The sequence below is a fragment of the Bicyclus anynana genome, chromosome 16 (genome assembly GCF_947172395.1).
Source record: "Bicyclus anynana chromosome 16, ilBicAnyn1.1, whole genome shotgun sequence".
Lineage (NCBI taxonomy): Eukaryota > Metazoa > Arthropoda > Insecta > Lepidoptera > Nymphalidae > Bicyclus > Bicyclus anynana.
This window is the reverse complement of record NC_069098.1, coordinates 12,925,218-12,942,305: the sequence shown is the minus strand read 5'-3', so window position 1 is coordinate 12,942,305 and position 17,088 is coordinate 12,925,218. Positions and strand designations below refer to the sequence as shown.

Genomic DNA, 17,088 nt, shown 5'->3' with positions numbered 1-17,088 from the left:
AGGTAAATTAATTATACATATGTTTTGCAGAGAACCGAGAACCGTGATAGCCCAGTGGTTATGACCTGTGCCTTCGATTCGTAGGGCGTAGGTTCGAATCTGGTCTGGAGCATGCACGTATAACTTTTCAGTTATTTTAAGAAGTTAAACATCACGTGTCTCAAACGGTGAAGGAAAACATCGTGAGGAACCCTGCACACCTGAGAATTTTCTCAATTCTCTACGTATGTAAATTCTGCCAATCCGCATTTGGCCAGCGTGGAGGACTAAGGCCTAACCCCTCTCATTCTGCGAGGAGACTCGTGCTCAATAGTGCCGAATATGGGTTGATAATTATGATGATGATATGTTTTCTATTGATTATTGTTTAATTTCTATGAAGCGATGTTAGTAATAATATTCGTAGTTGTAAGTAGAGATAATAATTTTAATATCGATAATAATTCTTCCGAGTAAAAAGATAATATGGATCTTGGGACCACCACGCTGCTCCCATTCGGGTTGGCGGGGACGGGTTCTTTTTTTATTCTTTACAAGTTACAGTTAGCCTTTGACTACAATCTCACCTGATGGTAAGTGATGATGCTATATAAGATGGAAGCGGGCTAACTTAATAGGAACAGCGAGCAGGATAAAAATCCACAACCCCTTTCGGTTTCTACACGACATCGTACCGGAACGCTAAGTCACTTGGCGGTACGCTTTTGTAACTAGCCAAGGCCAAAGCCTCTCACCAGAAAGATCCCTGAATTAAGAAACCCTGCATCTAGGAGGAACCCTAGACCTCCGTCTTTTAAATCCACCGCGCATACCACTGCACCACGAAGGCCGTCAAAATCCGAAGAAGCCACATTTTATTTTAAGCTATGTTCGCAGTTCTTTTACATTATCTAAATAAATTATTTTTTATTACAGTTCTAAAATCAAAAACAAAACAATCACCGATGTCGCCTGCCAGTTTCTCGTCAGCCATCAAGCAATCACTTCAGGATAGTGGCCGAAGACACAACGTGCGAAAACATCTTAAAGTGTACACCGCAAACATCAGGAAACTTAAATTCGATGATTCCGACGATTCAGATACTGCGGAACAGTGATCAGTGGCGTAACTAGGGTGGAGTGGAAGAGCTGGAAAAATGCCACGCGCCGAGGCTGTGATTTTTAATGTAAGCCATGTTAGACGAGTTGATATGACCTCTGCTTTGGAGGATGTAGGTTCGAATCCGGTCCGGGGCATGCACTTTTTATCAACATTTAAAGCAATGCCGGATTAAGGATACTTGATGCCCTAAGCAATATTCTCCTATTGGCCCATGTGTCTTTAAGTGAACTATACCTAAACTAAATTAAAAAAATTAACAAAACACGTGTTTTTTTTAATTTGATTAAACTTTCGTATACGTCGTGTCGTTTTTTTCTGAGTTTTTGCCCCCCTAAAGGTGATGCCATAACCCATAAGCAATTGCTTAATTAGCTTTTAGATTTATCCAGAACTGATTTTAAGAGATTGAATACCTACCACGTGCTTCAAACGGTAAAGGAATGGTAGGAGTAGGGTGGGAGTAAAATAGGATAGGGGTAGGGAATGAGTCAAAGCGAACCTTGACCGGGTCCGCTAGTTTACTTATAAAATAATTAGGTACCTACCTATAAGCCCTGTTATGTACTTTGCTGTTGTAATTTATCTAACTTAAAATTATAATTTGTACAGTAGGTACCATGCAAACTTTATGACGTTTTGTAACAGGTTTTAGGTATCAGCGGTATGTAACGACGCAGTGGCAAGGTATCTCTCCCTCCATCGCCACATGCGTACCTACATTACCGCAGCTAATTTCCGAAACGTTTTATAGTTTGCATCGGAGAGTATCTACCTACCTAACGTCTTGTAAAACAACCGATGGCCGATTAGTACCATGAAACATTGTTTTATTTAAGTACCTATTTAAAATAAAAAAAAAAAACAAAACAATGGGTACTACCTGCTAAAACGTGTGCATTTCCAAAATCGTTACGATTTGAGCGTTACCTAAGGGCCTCAGAGGGTTACAAAGTGAAAGATTCCTTACATGGCTTTATAACACAGATAATGTGCAGACGCAGTCGTTCTAATTGCCCCGAAATGGGAGCCCTTGACGCATCGCTACGCTATGTTAAGAACGCTTGTGTGCGTGTTGGCGAGGTAAGTAATTAGTTCTTACGCTCACATAGTTACAGTTGGCCTACGTTTGGAGTGAAAAAATGTTAGGTGTTGAGGGTTTTTATGTTACTAGCGGACGCCCGCGACTTCGTCCGCGTTAGCTCATGAAACCTGATGTAAACTTTCAACCTATATTTCATCCCCTCCTGTTAATATTTTCCCATGTTTTTTAAGTAATAAATAGTCCATTCATCATTTTACAAAAATATAACTTGAAACGTGGACGAATTATTTTACAAGCTACAAACTTGAAAATCAGGAAGATAGTTTATAGTTGGCAGACGTCCTTCAAACCAATTTTTCGACAGGGCTGGATTCAGGAGGTCTAAAGGCTCTCGCAAGTTTGTATGAAAGTCCTTCACCTTTCACCCACTTGAAAGGGAGAAAGGTAGTATAAAGTTGGTAGACGTCTATTACAAACAATGCGATAGGGCCGGATAAGGGAAGTCTAAAGGCTCTCCCAAGTTTGTATGAAAGTCCTTCATCTTTCATGCAACTAACTGAAAATTTGGCAGGAAAGTAGTTATTAGTTGTAGTAGCCCGTTTTCTCTTTCTATTGTTTGTAGAAAGAGAATCGACGAGCTACATTGTTAAGCTTTCAAAGTGAGCCTTCCAAAAAAAGTTGCTTACATTGTGACTGCTCCATAAACATGTCTTACACACGCACACATTTACAATCGAGATAATAAATAGCTCGAACCCGATGCCCGACCAATGGGAACAGGCTGAGGTCGGGGCAAATAAGTGCCTGCCATGGGCCGGGACAAAAAATCTGTTTAGGTAGGTAGGTAGGTTGGCGATGCAGCCTATAACGGGGTAACTTGGAAGTTTTTTTAGGGTTCTAGGGTTCATTATGTCTCGTATATAGTGGGTCTTTTTAGCCCCTTGTATAACAATCTACTATTTGGTATCACTTGCACTGATATCGTTACTATTTTTAACCGATTTCCAAAAAGGGGGAGTTCTACGTTCGGCTGTATGTATGTTTTTTTTTAAATCGATAATTACACGGAGCACAAATGAACGGATGAGCGAGCGAGAGCGCAAATCCGTTGTATTGTGGTTGTTGTTTATTTTCACAAAATAATTATGTACCTATTTGGGTACGGAAGTATTGAATTTAATCACAGATTACTTGATTGATATGGAAAATAAAGTGTCCTGATATCTCAAAAGTTCACGTACACCCTAATTCGAACGAGTGAGATAAAACTATCTGCATTCCATTCATGATAAGTCACGAAAGCGTTCCGGCGCGGCGTCTACGCAGAAAAAGCTTTAATTTCATACCTACAAATTTTTTCAATCATTCGTTCACCATCGCTTATTAAACCCACCATTATCGCTTCCATTATACGAAGTCGATGCGGACATTTAGTTGGCACTTTGCAGTTTCTGTTTGTGTTTATTTGAAAAAAAAAAATAACAAGAGACTTTTTGTTCATATTTATTTATACCTACTAGAGTAGGATATTAAACATTCATTAAAATATGCACAATATTACTGAATGCATATTGTAGATGCTTTGCAATCTAGGCACCCATAGCTGATGCCTATGATGCATCGTATTTCCCGTATTTTGAGCGTTTATTATTGCACGATAAGTATGATAATATTACGATAAGTTTCTATTCGATTAAGTTATAAACATTTCTACATTTTCACTAATTTGCAAAATATATTGGTCGCAGGTAGATACTTTTGTTATATCAGCTTAGGTAGGTGTAGAGTGTAGATCCTCCAAAATAATAATAAATTTCCAACTATCATGAACCTTTTTTGACGATCTTCTTAGAGCAGTTTGTTATACCTACTGTTTTCAATAGAGAGGTCATGTGTTCGATACCCAGTCCGGTCAATTCAAGATTATAATTATGATCGTCGCTTCATTCTTCAGATGCAAATAACTAGGTAGTTTCATTTAACCAATAGGCATGATTCGCACTTTAGATAATCGATTTATTTACATAGGCTATATACCAATTAAACAATTAAACAACCCTGCTCATCATCAAGACAGACGGAAGAAACCACGCGCAGAAGGTTCCTATCGTTCCCTATATTGAATGTATTCTAGGGCGTACGCCTTGACCGCGTCTCCCCCCCGGGCCCTTATGGGCCTTATGTGTACTATGGTCTGTGTACCAATTCAGTATTTTTTCCAGCGTGGTATCGTCCGCACGTACTCATATTTAAAAAAAATAAGTGTAATAGTGTAACAGTGTATAACTATGGGTTCTTTTTGTCATGACTTTTTCTCACTTTGCAATGTATTACACAATATTGTAGTCATCGGAAGTTGCTTCGGAAAAATCAGGTCAGTTCTTCCTACTTCCTACTAATATTATAAACGTGAAAGTTTGTATGGTTGTATGCCTGTTTGGATGTTTGTTACTCTTTAACGCCGCAACTATTGAACCAAGTTGACTGAAATAGATTATACTCTGGATTAACACATAGGCTACTTTTCATCTCAGAAAAATCCATGGTTCCCGAGGGATTTGTAAAAAATTTTAATAAAAAAATTCAACCGACTTCCTACTCAAAAATTAACCTAAACTAAAAAGCAAGAATTAACTTCTTACCTATGTACTACCTTCTGATCAGTTTGAAGGCGGTGCCAATCCAGTGTCATGTTTTAATTAAAGCCGTTTCTGAAAGAACTACAGAAATTTTGTAATTTAAACGGCTTGAATTAAAACATCACTGGCTTGGCACCGCCTTCAAACTGATCAGAAGGTAGTACATAGGTAAGAAGTTATTTCTTGCTTTTTAGTTTAGGTTAATTTTTGAGTAGGAAGTCGGTTGAATTTTTTTATTAAAATTTTTATTTTTTAATTTTTAGTGTTAGCAGACCTACTGAGTGTGAACAAAAATTAATAAGCAATTTGTTGAAATTGTCCTACAATCCCAATTTTATAAATACTACCTTAACTCATATACAAAATTTCACTCCTCCTTTATCCACACGTAATATGAATATGTAGAAAAACGTGAAAGGTGACTGTCCTCCGTCTTCGTCACCAGACCCCCTGTGCAGTCACAATCCATATGGGTGGAAAGTTCTCATCAATATAAAATTTATCAAGTCCAAACACAAGCTACTGTGAACCATCGAGGAGTTCCCTTAACTCTCCTTCATCTCCATCACCAGACCCCTAATACAGTCACAATCTATCCAGGTGGAAAGTTCTCATCAATACAAAATTATTAAGTCAAAACACAAGGTAGCTACTGTGAACCGTCGAGGAGTTCCCTTAACTATCCTTCGTCTTCATCATCAGATCCCTAATACAGTCACAACCCATCTAGGTGGAAAGTTCTCATCAATACAAATGTATCAAATCCAAACACAAGGTAGCTACTGTGAACCGTTGAGCAGTTCCCTTAACTCAATTAAATTAAATAAAACAAAAAAAGAATTTTTAAAATCGGTCCACAAATGACGGAATTATCGCTGGACATACATAAAAAAAAAAAAAAAAAAAACATACATACTACCGAACGTAGAACCTCCTCCTTTTTGGAAGTCGGTTAAAAAACTAAATTCCACGCAGATGAAGTCACGGGCGTTCGCTAGTATCTTCATGATTATTCAAAACTATTCATTAAACTCCGTAAAATCGTTTAAAAAATCTTAATCTTACATCTTCTCTCTTTTTTTTACAAAATACATGGATTTTACAAAATTAATGAAATAAATTATTTTTTTATGTAAGGAAGGCCATAAATCAATAATAACAGGTATATCTCGACGATATATCTATTATATGATAAATATAATATACATATAAGAAATACTTACGTAGACAAGACAAAACAATGTCAGCAAAACTCTACATTTGTTTTTTCTTGTTATTAATTTCAACAGGTCCTTAGGTTTTATTTATAACGCCGTAGATATGAATTAAATAAAACCTAAGGAGTTTACGTAAACTTATTAATATGCAGTTAGTTAATAAATGCATCATGCTGCCTATTTGTTCGATTAAAGAATTATCCCAATTTTTTTGTGTACTATTTTAGGTACCTATAGTTGTAAAGTATGTTTGGTTATATATCTACCTGAGCCCCGAACGTCAAAAGTGTTCAGCTCATAAACAATCCATTAATTTAAAAAATAAAATAAAATTAAAAAGACATCATTTTGCCTGACTAAATTTGGTAAAAACAGAAATACTTGATTAATTTGACTAATAATATTTTAGAGACCTGAAAGATTTTAAGCGTTAAATTTTCAGTGATGCTTCAAAAACTCTTAATGAATTATCTTTTTTTTTCATTGTAATGACTTAACTTAACTAACATTGTAATGACTTAACTTCACTAACATTGTAATGACTTAACTTAACATTGATATGACTTAACAATTATTCCTTATTCTTTTCTCTCGCCAAACTGAACAAGCAGTTTGTTGGCGGGACAACGCTCATTTTCCTAATTACATCTAAAACTAATTACTACATCTAATTATAATAATAATACATTTAACGCTAAGATAACAAAAATTTTACAACGGAAACTAATTTATAAGGACAATAGATAAATTCTTTCAACATAAAGAGCATGTGCATCTGTTAGTCTGCGATGGTGTCCCCGAGGAAAACTTTAATTTCTTCTTAAGACCTCCTTCACTGATCTCTTTCCTTTTAGCTACTCACTTTTATTATAATATTTTGGGCACCATAAGTATCTTTCCACTTGAATCGTTTAAAATTCTTGATTTATTAAAACGTTTTGCAAGAACAAAATCTAAATGCCCGATTTTGTTATGCGTCGACCCATTGACAGTTACGCAAGCAAGTTATCGGCGTCAAACATGGTTTTTTACTCACTTAAATATAAGATTAGTCGCATGGGTATAATAGCTTATCTTATTTTATCTTTAATTTATTTTTTGAAAAAAAAAACAAAACAAAAACAAAGTTATTATTAGGATTTTTGGGAGCAACAATCTTGTGGTCTGCAATAGTAAAGAACTGTGTCGCATTCAGGGATGCCCATCTGGAGATAAGGGCGTAAAGTTTTAGTTAGTTTAAAGTATAGGTACACTTGCTTAATAATTTTCGAGATGTGAAATATATTATGTTTGTTTGCATTCTATACCAACAAATTTCAAAATATAGAAGCCGATCAGGTATCACAACAAATTAACTTAATAGAATGTGTCTTATGGTGAAAGGTGTCTATATGAAGTTTATTTTTTTAGAAAACCACAAATTGACTTATTTGCATCCCGAACCAATATACCAATATTGGCAATATTGTCAAGTGCAGCCAATATTTTTCATGAGTATAATAAAAATTTTGGGATATTTTACATTATTACTAAAGAGCATGCCATTGGCTTCACCGCAGTTATACTTTGGGCGCCGCAACGCTCTTGGGCATGCATTCATTACACTTTGAACCCCTAGAAACATGTATATATCTATACTTATCTAAGCAGGTAGTTTTAACGGCAACGGTAAGTCGTAGGGAAAAAAGTATTGATACATTTTTTGTAGATAATTTTGAGGTCTAAAATTTTAGGTATATTTATGATTAAACTTACTGTATTACTGAAAATCGCGAAAAACTCATTTTTTTGACCTTTGACCTTGAATAAAAAATTTTCTTTACGAGGGAAATATGGGGAACTTTAAATTTTATTTTTAATCATATTTTAAACAATCTTACTGATTTTCAGCTCGTTGGGAATTTAAGTAACTTCAAATGTCTAAAATAACCGGACTATAATGTGTCACTACAGTTCGTTTCATGTAGGGTGGTGCGGGTGACAGTTCGTTTCACTCATGAAAGTTTGTCGCGATTCACGATAATAGTACGTATTATGAACGTCATACAGGCGTCCGTCACCGTACCCATGCTATCTGAAAAAAACTTTGTCATCGTATTGTCAACATCGTTTGTCATCTTATTTCATTTTTGCAACAGTAGGTACCTAGGTAGTGTATTAGTGATAGTAGCAAGTACTTTGTAACTTTATTTGGACGAAAATCCGCTATTTACGTAATTTTGTTGAAATAAGCAATAAGCATGTTAGATGATCGTAAAAACAACATATCACTTTCACTTTATGTAAAATGGCGTAGTCAAGGTAGTTTTGATGATATAACTACGTTAGATGATTTATGAGAAAATACGATTGAAAAACCATGTAGTGATTTATTATTTGAACAGTACACCAAAATACAAAATCTTGGAATCTTAATTTGACCCACTTCCCGGTCTTCGATTAGGATGCAATTTTGCACAAGATGACAATACATGACTAGCTAAGAAACATTATTACAAATCCTATTAGGGCGGCCTCCCCAAGATGGCGGACTAGCTGTTTGAAATCCACCGCCATGGTATGGATATTAAATGAAAGGGTTTGCTGTCAGGAATACGAATAAAATAGTCACGTGACTTAAATCCAATATGGCGTACGAGCTTATTATATCTACTGTGGTACGAGTGTGTTTTTTTACTATTAAAAGTAATTTCCAGTTCCTGCCTGTGCTACGGCGGAAAATGTATGCACTGCATCGAAGTGGAGACCGGCTCCCTCATCTTTGCTATCATTAGCATGGTAAGTATTGTTTTTTCTTAATAACTAACTAACTGGTCCCGTGGTTACCTGCTTCAGTTATGGACAATGAGGTCCAGTGTTGGAATCCCGGGTCAGGCAAAAAAGTACGTAATTGCGATTTCTCTTACACGAAAAATCTTTGTAGACTGGAGTTGGGAAGTTGGTTGTGTTGGTACACCCCGTGCCTCGGAGAGCACGTAAAGCCTCCTGCTTCTGATCTTTCACCTATCGGAGTATGAGAGTGAAGGACAAAATAGTTTAGTTGTGCTTACGCATACATTTGTGCACTATAATATCTCCTGAGTAGGTATATGAATCTCACTATGAGATTGGCTGCCGTGGCTGAAAAAAATAATTTAACAATTCGGTTGGCAGCTTATTAATTAATTGATTATGTTTTTTCTTAACGTTATCAACTCATATTCGGCTCACTGCTGAGCTCGAGTCTCCTCTTAGAATGAGAAGGGCTAGGCTAATAGTCCACCACTTAGACTTCATACTTACGAAACAGAATTAAACAGGATGTTTAAATATTTTCATGAATGAAAATTTCTTGTATTGGACTAATAATTGTCAGGGTATCTTACAGACGGTGAAACTAGCACGGTGTATTTAACGATAATCGAATGGTGTTCCGAAAAACAAAAACGATTAGCACGGATGTTTATCACTTTACTAATAATGTCATGACAAACATAGACAAGAAACTAATTATATAATTATATCAACATTGTTTATGACTTAAGCAAACTTTTGATAATGTTTATCCACAACATACTATTGACGAAGTTAAGTAAATATGAAGTTAGAGGCAATGCATTTTTATTAAAAATATACCTCATAAATAGGAAAGAAATAACACAAATAAAATTGACGAACTGAAACTAAATATTTATCTAAAAAACAAACCATTAGACATGGCATGCCTCAAGGACGTATATTAGGTCCACTACTCTTCCTTATGTATTTAAATAACCTACCAAATTCAACAAATCATCCCACGTTTGGAGGTCCATGCAAGAGGCTTATGTCCAGCAGTGGACACCTATCGGCTGATAAGGTATAAGGTTATACCTTTCTAGTAGCTCATGATCATCAACATATTATCATTATTTCAGTTACTAAACAGCGCAGGGATCCTGTTTATGGTCGGTATGCTGGTGTACGTGAACATCTTACTGACGCCGGAGGCGCACGCAAAGTTGGACGCTATGTCTGAAGGCGATTACACAACCAACGCTGCTTTGTTCGTCATCCTCTGCTTCTTACTGGTCCCGTTCGTCTTCACCATCGTGCTTATTAGAGGACTTGTACAGGTACGTTCAATCACACATATTAGAAGAATACACACATCGCTATCTAACCCGATAAGCGTACTGAGTAAGCTTGTGTTATGGGTGCTAAAATATCTGATAGTTATCACTACATAGTATGTATGCTTAAATATTTAAACTACGCAACGGATTTAGATGCGGTTTCTTTAATAGAGTGATTGAAGACGAAGGTTTATATGTATAATAACATCCATTAAATAGTGGGGAAATACTGTTATTTATGAGGTTTCTAATGTCGTAAATAATTAAAATTTTTCCACTTACATTGCACACGCAGCCTGAACCCTACGAGATTTATCAAAATAATTTATTAAGTAATGTACCTACACAAGAAAAAGGTCTACAGAAAACTCCACGATGGTATATAGCTATCTCTTAAGGATATCCCACGATTTTTTTGTCATTTACTTTATACGACAAATAATGGCTAATTTTCGAAGCGATTTTAACCAATATAGCATTAATTATTATCCAATTAAATACCTTACATACATTGTTGATTTAATATAGATCTATATGGCCTGTTACAGCATATGCTTTAAATGAATATTTTCGAAGATATTACATACTAGCGGACGCCCGCGACTTCGTCCGCGTAAAAATTGATGTAAACTTCTCTACCTCTACCTTATCCTGCTCGTAAACCTACACAATCCTACCCTACCCTACCCCTACCTTACTCCTACCCTACCGCTAACGCTAACCCTACCCTCCCCCCACCTTACTCCTACCCTAACCCTACCCGTAACCTATCCATACCCTACCCTACCCTACCCCTAATCTACCCTTACCCTACCCCTACCCTACCCCTACCTTACCCCTACCCTAACCCTACCCTACCCGTACCCTACCCGTACCCTACCCCTATCCTACTCCTCCCCTATACGTTCCATATCCTTCCCCTACCTCTACCTTGTCCCTACCCTACACTACCCCTACCTTATTCGTACCCTACCCTACCCTACCCTACCCTACACTTTCCCTAAATTACCCCTACCCTACCTATATCCTACCCCTTCCCTACCCCTATCCTATCCCTACCCTCAGCAAAATTGGTCCAGCCTTTTGTGCGTGGTGCAATGACCAAAAGACTATAATTTCCCAAGCGACTTCTATGCTAATACTATAAAGAGGTAAAGTTTGTGTGGTTGTCGGGGGTAATATCTGGATCTACTGGACCGATTTGGAAAATCCTTTTACCAATAGAAAGCTACATTATTTGCGAGTGTCATAGGCTATGTCTGGTTCTCATATTCACACGGGAACGGGAACCACGTAATTGAAACCGCGGGGCGTCATATAGCGGCATTTCTGCGACTTTCAGAAATTTTGTATTATCTCCGAAACTATATAACTAATTAACATACTGTAAAGGGCAAATCTTATCTCTATAATATCCTTGTGATTATTAAATAATTTATTTTGATAAGGATTTAAGTTTAGTTGTGTAAATAATGACGTAAACCTTAATTTAAAATTTAAATAATTTATTAAAGTACTAAAGGTACTATATCTGCTAAAATATAAAAGATAGATATATGGTGTCGCGGACTTTTTTGTAGAACTTTTAAAGGTTCAAAAAGCCTCCATACATTCATTTCAGTTATACGCAATGGTTGAGGCAGCGCATGCGAATAAGTAAGTTTTTCGGTCCGACCTGTAAGAGAAAACCCGCGATAACTCAGTAGTTATATATGATAGAAATATAAAATATAGCCTATAGCACTCCCCGATAACGTAGCATTCTACTGGTGAAAGAATTTTTAAAATCGGACCAGTAGTTCCGAAGATTACCCCATTTCAAAAAATTGTTACAAACTTACAAACTTTACCTCTTTATAATATTAGTATAGATTTAAAAATTGCGGGACGTAGCGTTCGTAGCGGTACAAATCCATCGGCCTGTCTTCTAATTTCTGATTCGATCACGCAAAATAAACTCCAAGCAGGGCCGGACCGTCCATACGGCGAACGGAGCGGTCGCTCCAGGCGCCAAATCCTAGGGGGCGCCGAAATGGTTAAGACAAGATCGAAAAGAAATTTATTTCTTTTCGTTCTTGTCGATCAGTTTGAAGGCGGTACCAAGTTAGTGCTGTGTTAATTAAAACCGTATCTGAAAGAAGTGTCTGAAAATCCAGTTAAAATCTTCATGATTTAAACGGCTTGAATCGAACCGAAATCGAACGGTCGAATTGAGAATCCTTGTCCTTTTTTTGAAGTCGGTTAAAAATGTATGACATTCCGATATACGTTAAGGCTACAAACTTTTCAAACGTCTTTTACTAGGGACGTTTGAAAAGTTCGTACTTTACATTTTATACTTATAATGTTAGGAGCAAACAGGAAAGGCGCCATAATTGTATCTCGCTCCATTCTAAAATTTACCTCGGTCCGGCGCTGACTCCAAGCATAACTCGCTCCAACGCCCACTGAATGACTTCTAATAAGGTCCATAGTTAGCGACCTACGTAAACCCACGGATTTGGATGCAGTAAGCAGGGTCACTAACTATTGCGCTATGACTGCCATGATGTCGACATGTGTTCGAAGATTAGTGGTCATTTTGAAATATTACAATCTATAGAGCAGACATAGATGATAATAATCAATACTTCAATACTACCCTGTCCTTCTAGTTTCTTACATATCTCCTTCGCTTCTTATATTTCTATCATTCTCATTAGTTCGTCAGTCAAGGATTCTTGATTGGACTCTTGATTGGCTTTTATTGCAAAACGTCCCCGATTTGATTCAGAAACGTCCGTCTTGACGTTTCCTGTAAAACATTTTCTCATTAGTTTTGTTGTATCCTGTATTTAAATCCCTTTATTATTACAGCCGGTTTCACCACCTTCTGAAAAGCGTGTGATAGCATATTCATAACTTTTGTCTTTGTTATTTGGCATAGTGACAAAACTTACTGTGAGACTATCCGACACCTATCAGAAGGTGTGTATCTCCTTTAATTCATCCCCTCTAGTCTCGACGTGGCCAAGCCATCTGAGCCTTCCTCGATTTTAGTCATTAATACTAATATAAAAATATTTTCTTAAATGTGTTTAAATCATGTTGCAGAAAAAGGCGATTTACGTGAAAGTGTACTTCATATACTCCATGATCCTCAAGTGCTTGGGTATCTTCGGGGTGGTGACGGCTATTGCCTATGGAGCCTACACTCTGGGGACTGCCTTGATCGCTGTTGCCGTGTGTGGTAAGACTAACTGATTCAGCAGATTTTTATGCTATAGATTTTAGGATTCCGTAGGGGAGAACTCTTCATATAAATTCGCCATGTCTCTCCGTCTGTACACTGTTTAGCTCAGAGACTATTACTCAGTAGAAACCTGTAATTTGGTTTATGGGTACATTCAGCAAGCCGATAAAGTCATAAAATAACGGTACCTCATCTACTAGAGTGTGAAGTAGTCGTTATCAACCCATATTCGGCTCACTGCTGAGCTCGAGCCTCCTCTTGGAATGAGAGGGGTTAGGCCAGTAGTCCACCACGCTGGCCCAATGCGGATTGGCAGACTTCACACACGCAAAGAATTGGGAAAATTCTCTGGTATGCAGGTTTCCTCGCGATGTTTTCCTTCACCGTTTGAGACACGTGATATTTGTTTCTGTTTTCTGCATCCACGGCCGTGGGTTCGATTCCCACAACTGGAAAATATCCGTGTGATGAACATGGGTTTTTTCCAGTGTCTGTGTGTATTTATACATTATATAAGTATTTATATGTAGTATATAAATGTATATAAATATTATAATATCAACTATCTTAGTGCCCATAACACAAGCTGCTCTGTATGCTTACTTTGGGGCTAGATAGTGATCTGTATTGTTTAAGTATATTTATTTATTTCTTTCTTAAAATGCACACAACTGTAAAGTTGGAGGTGCATGCCCTCGACCGGATTCGAACCCACACCCTCCAGAATCAGAGGCAGAGGTCATATCCACTGGGCTATCATAGTGTGAAGTAGGGATAAATAATATTCTTAGACATTTATCCCGTATGTGTGATGTTGTTGGATGGCTTATACGAATTATATTGTTTTGTGTATTGTGGAGCTGAAACTTCAAGACTTTTGGACATAGAAGATCTCAGCCAGCCCAAGTACGAGTAAAGTGAGGTAGTAAATTGTTTGAAATAGAAAGTCTATCTATCTCTATAACCTATCTAATCTACTCATATAGCTATAAAGCCAATGGTTTGTCTGTTGGCTTTATGCGCTAAACTCGGGATCTTCTTGTTCTAATTTCGGGATAGCTAATTAATTCACGCGTGTGAAACCGCGGGGCACAAGTCAATTATAATGAAATTAAAGGTACAATTCTGAAAAAGTTATATGTATAACGTGTTTATTGTTGTTTGTTTCAGTTTTCTTTGCGTTTATTCTGAGGATGATTTACTTGACCTACAAGAAGTTTGAAATGGGCGCCCAGTACGACAGGACCAAGCTGGTGGAACTGCAGTACTAACTAGTGTCATTACCTACTCCGAAATTGCATAATTAGGCTTCTGATATGGACCCAGACACTGTTAGACATACCTTATTTTATCTCTTTAAAAAATGAAAATTTATATTATTTTTTTATTATTAATATATTATTATTTTTTTTATAATACTTCCATAATTCAGTAAATAGATCATATTTACTTATTTAATTATGGAAGTATTATAAGCTATATTTTATTCTGTCCCGTCAATAATAAAAAAATAATATAAATTTTTGCCGCCGAAACACAACACATTAGCAAGTGACGTCATTCATAGAGATAACAGCGTGTTTGGCGTTTGAAATGATGTGATTATATCACGTCTCCGCAAGCGCCAATCACAAACCGATGCCTTGTCGTGAATGACGTTACAATTAATATTGGCGTTTGCGGTGACGTTATAAAAATACAATTTTGTTTTATAAAAATATTACGAGATTATTTTCACAAATAAAAATGTGATTAGAGTTTCTAGGTATCTAAACTGCCTCTATGCAAAAAATCTTCTTAGTTTTGTACAGCAGGCGAGTAGCCTATTGGATATTGTACTTTCCTGTGGTAGAACCATGAAGTAGGGTATATCTGACTATAGCAGGCCTTCGTTCTATACTGGGGTAGGCTGGGGTAGGCAACTGGGCCTTTTTAACCATTTATTTCTTTTCCGTCGTAATAAGGTGTGATGTTTTTAATTTTAGTTTTTTTTTGTATTACAATTAATAAATGTTTTTAAACTGTTTTGTGTAGATCCAAAGATCATATTAAAATTTAAAAAAAAATACATAGCTTCAACTATATGTATACTCGTAGTATAAAATATCGATTATCGATATCGTATAGTGGCAAGATCGTAGATGACATTCCCATGATGTGTGGGCGACGGGGGAAAGACTGCGCGGGTGTGAAATCGTGCATGCGGGAAAGTGAGGTGCAGTAGTTGTGGGTTTTCATTCATCGCTAAACGCCCCCCGGCCCGCGCGGTCCGTCGGGAGTGTTACGAACGAAGTTGCCAAGCTATAAAGAAGTTTCCATGGAAATTTCCATGGAAACTTCGTTATATGGAAAGTTGCAACTTTGTTAACAGAATGCGGCTGGTTGAGACGACTAATTTTATATTTACCTACGAGAAAAATGTGAAATGTCATAGCTAATTATATTTATATACGTGTGTTTCTTTACGTAAAATAAGCTCAAACTAATTATGTCTTAATAATGATTGATTTAAAAACGTATGTAACGTAATTTTCTAGAAATACGATTTTGATTTTAAACTTATTTATAATATAATAATTATGTACTTAATAGGTAAATGTTTTGGTGATTCTTATCCTATGCTTACTAAACCCATTTGAGCCGATCACTCAGATTTGTGTCAATCAATCCGATCAAATCTATATGTGCCGATCAAACCTATGGATGCCGATCACTCCCATTTGTGCCAATCAATCCAATCAAATCTATATGTGCCGATCAAACCTATGGATGCCGATCACTCCCATTTGTGCCAATCAATCCAATCAAATCTATATGTGCCGATCAAATCTATGGATGCCGATCACTCCCATTTGTGCCAATCAATCCAATCAAATCTATATGTGCCGATCAAACCTATGGATGCCGATCACTCCCATTTGTGCCAATCAATCCAATCAAATCTATATGTGCCGATCAAACCTATGGATGCCGATCACTCCCATTTGTGCCAATCAATCCAATCAAATCTATATGTGCCGATCAAACCTATGGATGCCGATCACTCCCATTTGTGCCAATCAATCCAATCAAATCTATATGTGCCGATCAAACCTATGGATGCCGATCACTCCCATTTGTGCCAATCAATCCAATCAAATCTATATGTGCCGATCAAACCTATGGATGCCGATCACTCCCATTTGTGCCAATCAATCCAATCAAATCTATATGTGCCGATCAAACCTATGGATGCCGATCACTCCCATTTGTGCCAATTAATCCAATCAAATCTATATGTGCCGATCAAACCTATGGATGCCGATCACTCCCAATTGTGCCAATCAATCCAATCAAATCTATATGTGCCGATCAAACCTATGGATGCCGATCACTCCCATTTGTGCCAATCAATCCAATCAAATCTATATGTGCCGATCAGTGCTATTTGTGCCGATCAAATCTATTTGTGCTGATCGTTAAATAAATAGCCCACCTTTATGTGTTTCTCTATAAAGTGGGAACTCTGTAAATTTTCAAAGGCCGTCTTGTTAATCACTAACTGACAATAATGTAGTAAAAAAAAAATTGATGGCGATTTAATTAGAAGCCGATTAGAATTTATAATAACATCTTTCTTATTATAGAAATCAATGATTTTATGTAGGTTTTATAAATTGTACATTTTTTTTCTGAATTATCAATAAAATCAATTACCTATTAAAATATGTTTTATTTTCAGTAAATATACGTAATTTTCAAGAATTTGATACATTGCATTTT

The 17,088-nt window shown here is 36.7% G+C and overlaps 1 protein-coding gene across 2 annotated transcripts in view; it reads left to right on the top strand.

The window, feature by feature from the left end:
• The first annotated feature begins 4,335 nt into the window (after positions 1 to 4,335).
• The window catches only part of LOC112057838 (uncharacterized), a 39,924-nt gene continuing 27,171 nt past the window's right edge, over positions 4,336 to 17,088 (top strand). Inside the window, exons 1-5 of one of the 2 annotated variants that reach the window (XM_024098425.2) lie at positions 4,336 to 4,518; positions 8,697 to 8,778; positions 9,897 to 10,094; positions 13,188 to 13,323; positions 14,497 to 17,075. In XM_024098425.2, coding sequence (XP_023954193.2) covers positions 4,433 to 4,518; positions 8,697 to 8,778; positions 9,897 to 10,094; positions 13,188 to 13,323; positions 14,497 to 14,597 — 603 coding nt within the window. In that variant the 5' untranslated portion in view covers positions 4,336 to 4,432 and the 3' untranslated portion in view covers positions 14,598 to 17,075. Of the gene's footprint in view, positions 4,519 to 8,696; positions 8,779 to 9,896; positions 10,095 to 13,187; positions 13,324 to 14,496; positions 17,076 to 17,088 lie in introns of those variants that run through there. The other variant, XM_052886297.1, reaches the window with a different exon arrangement.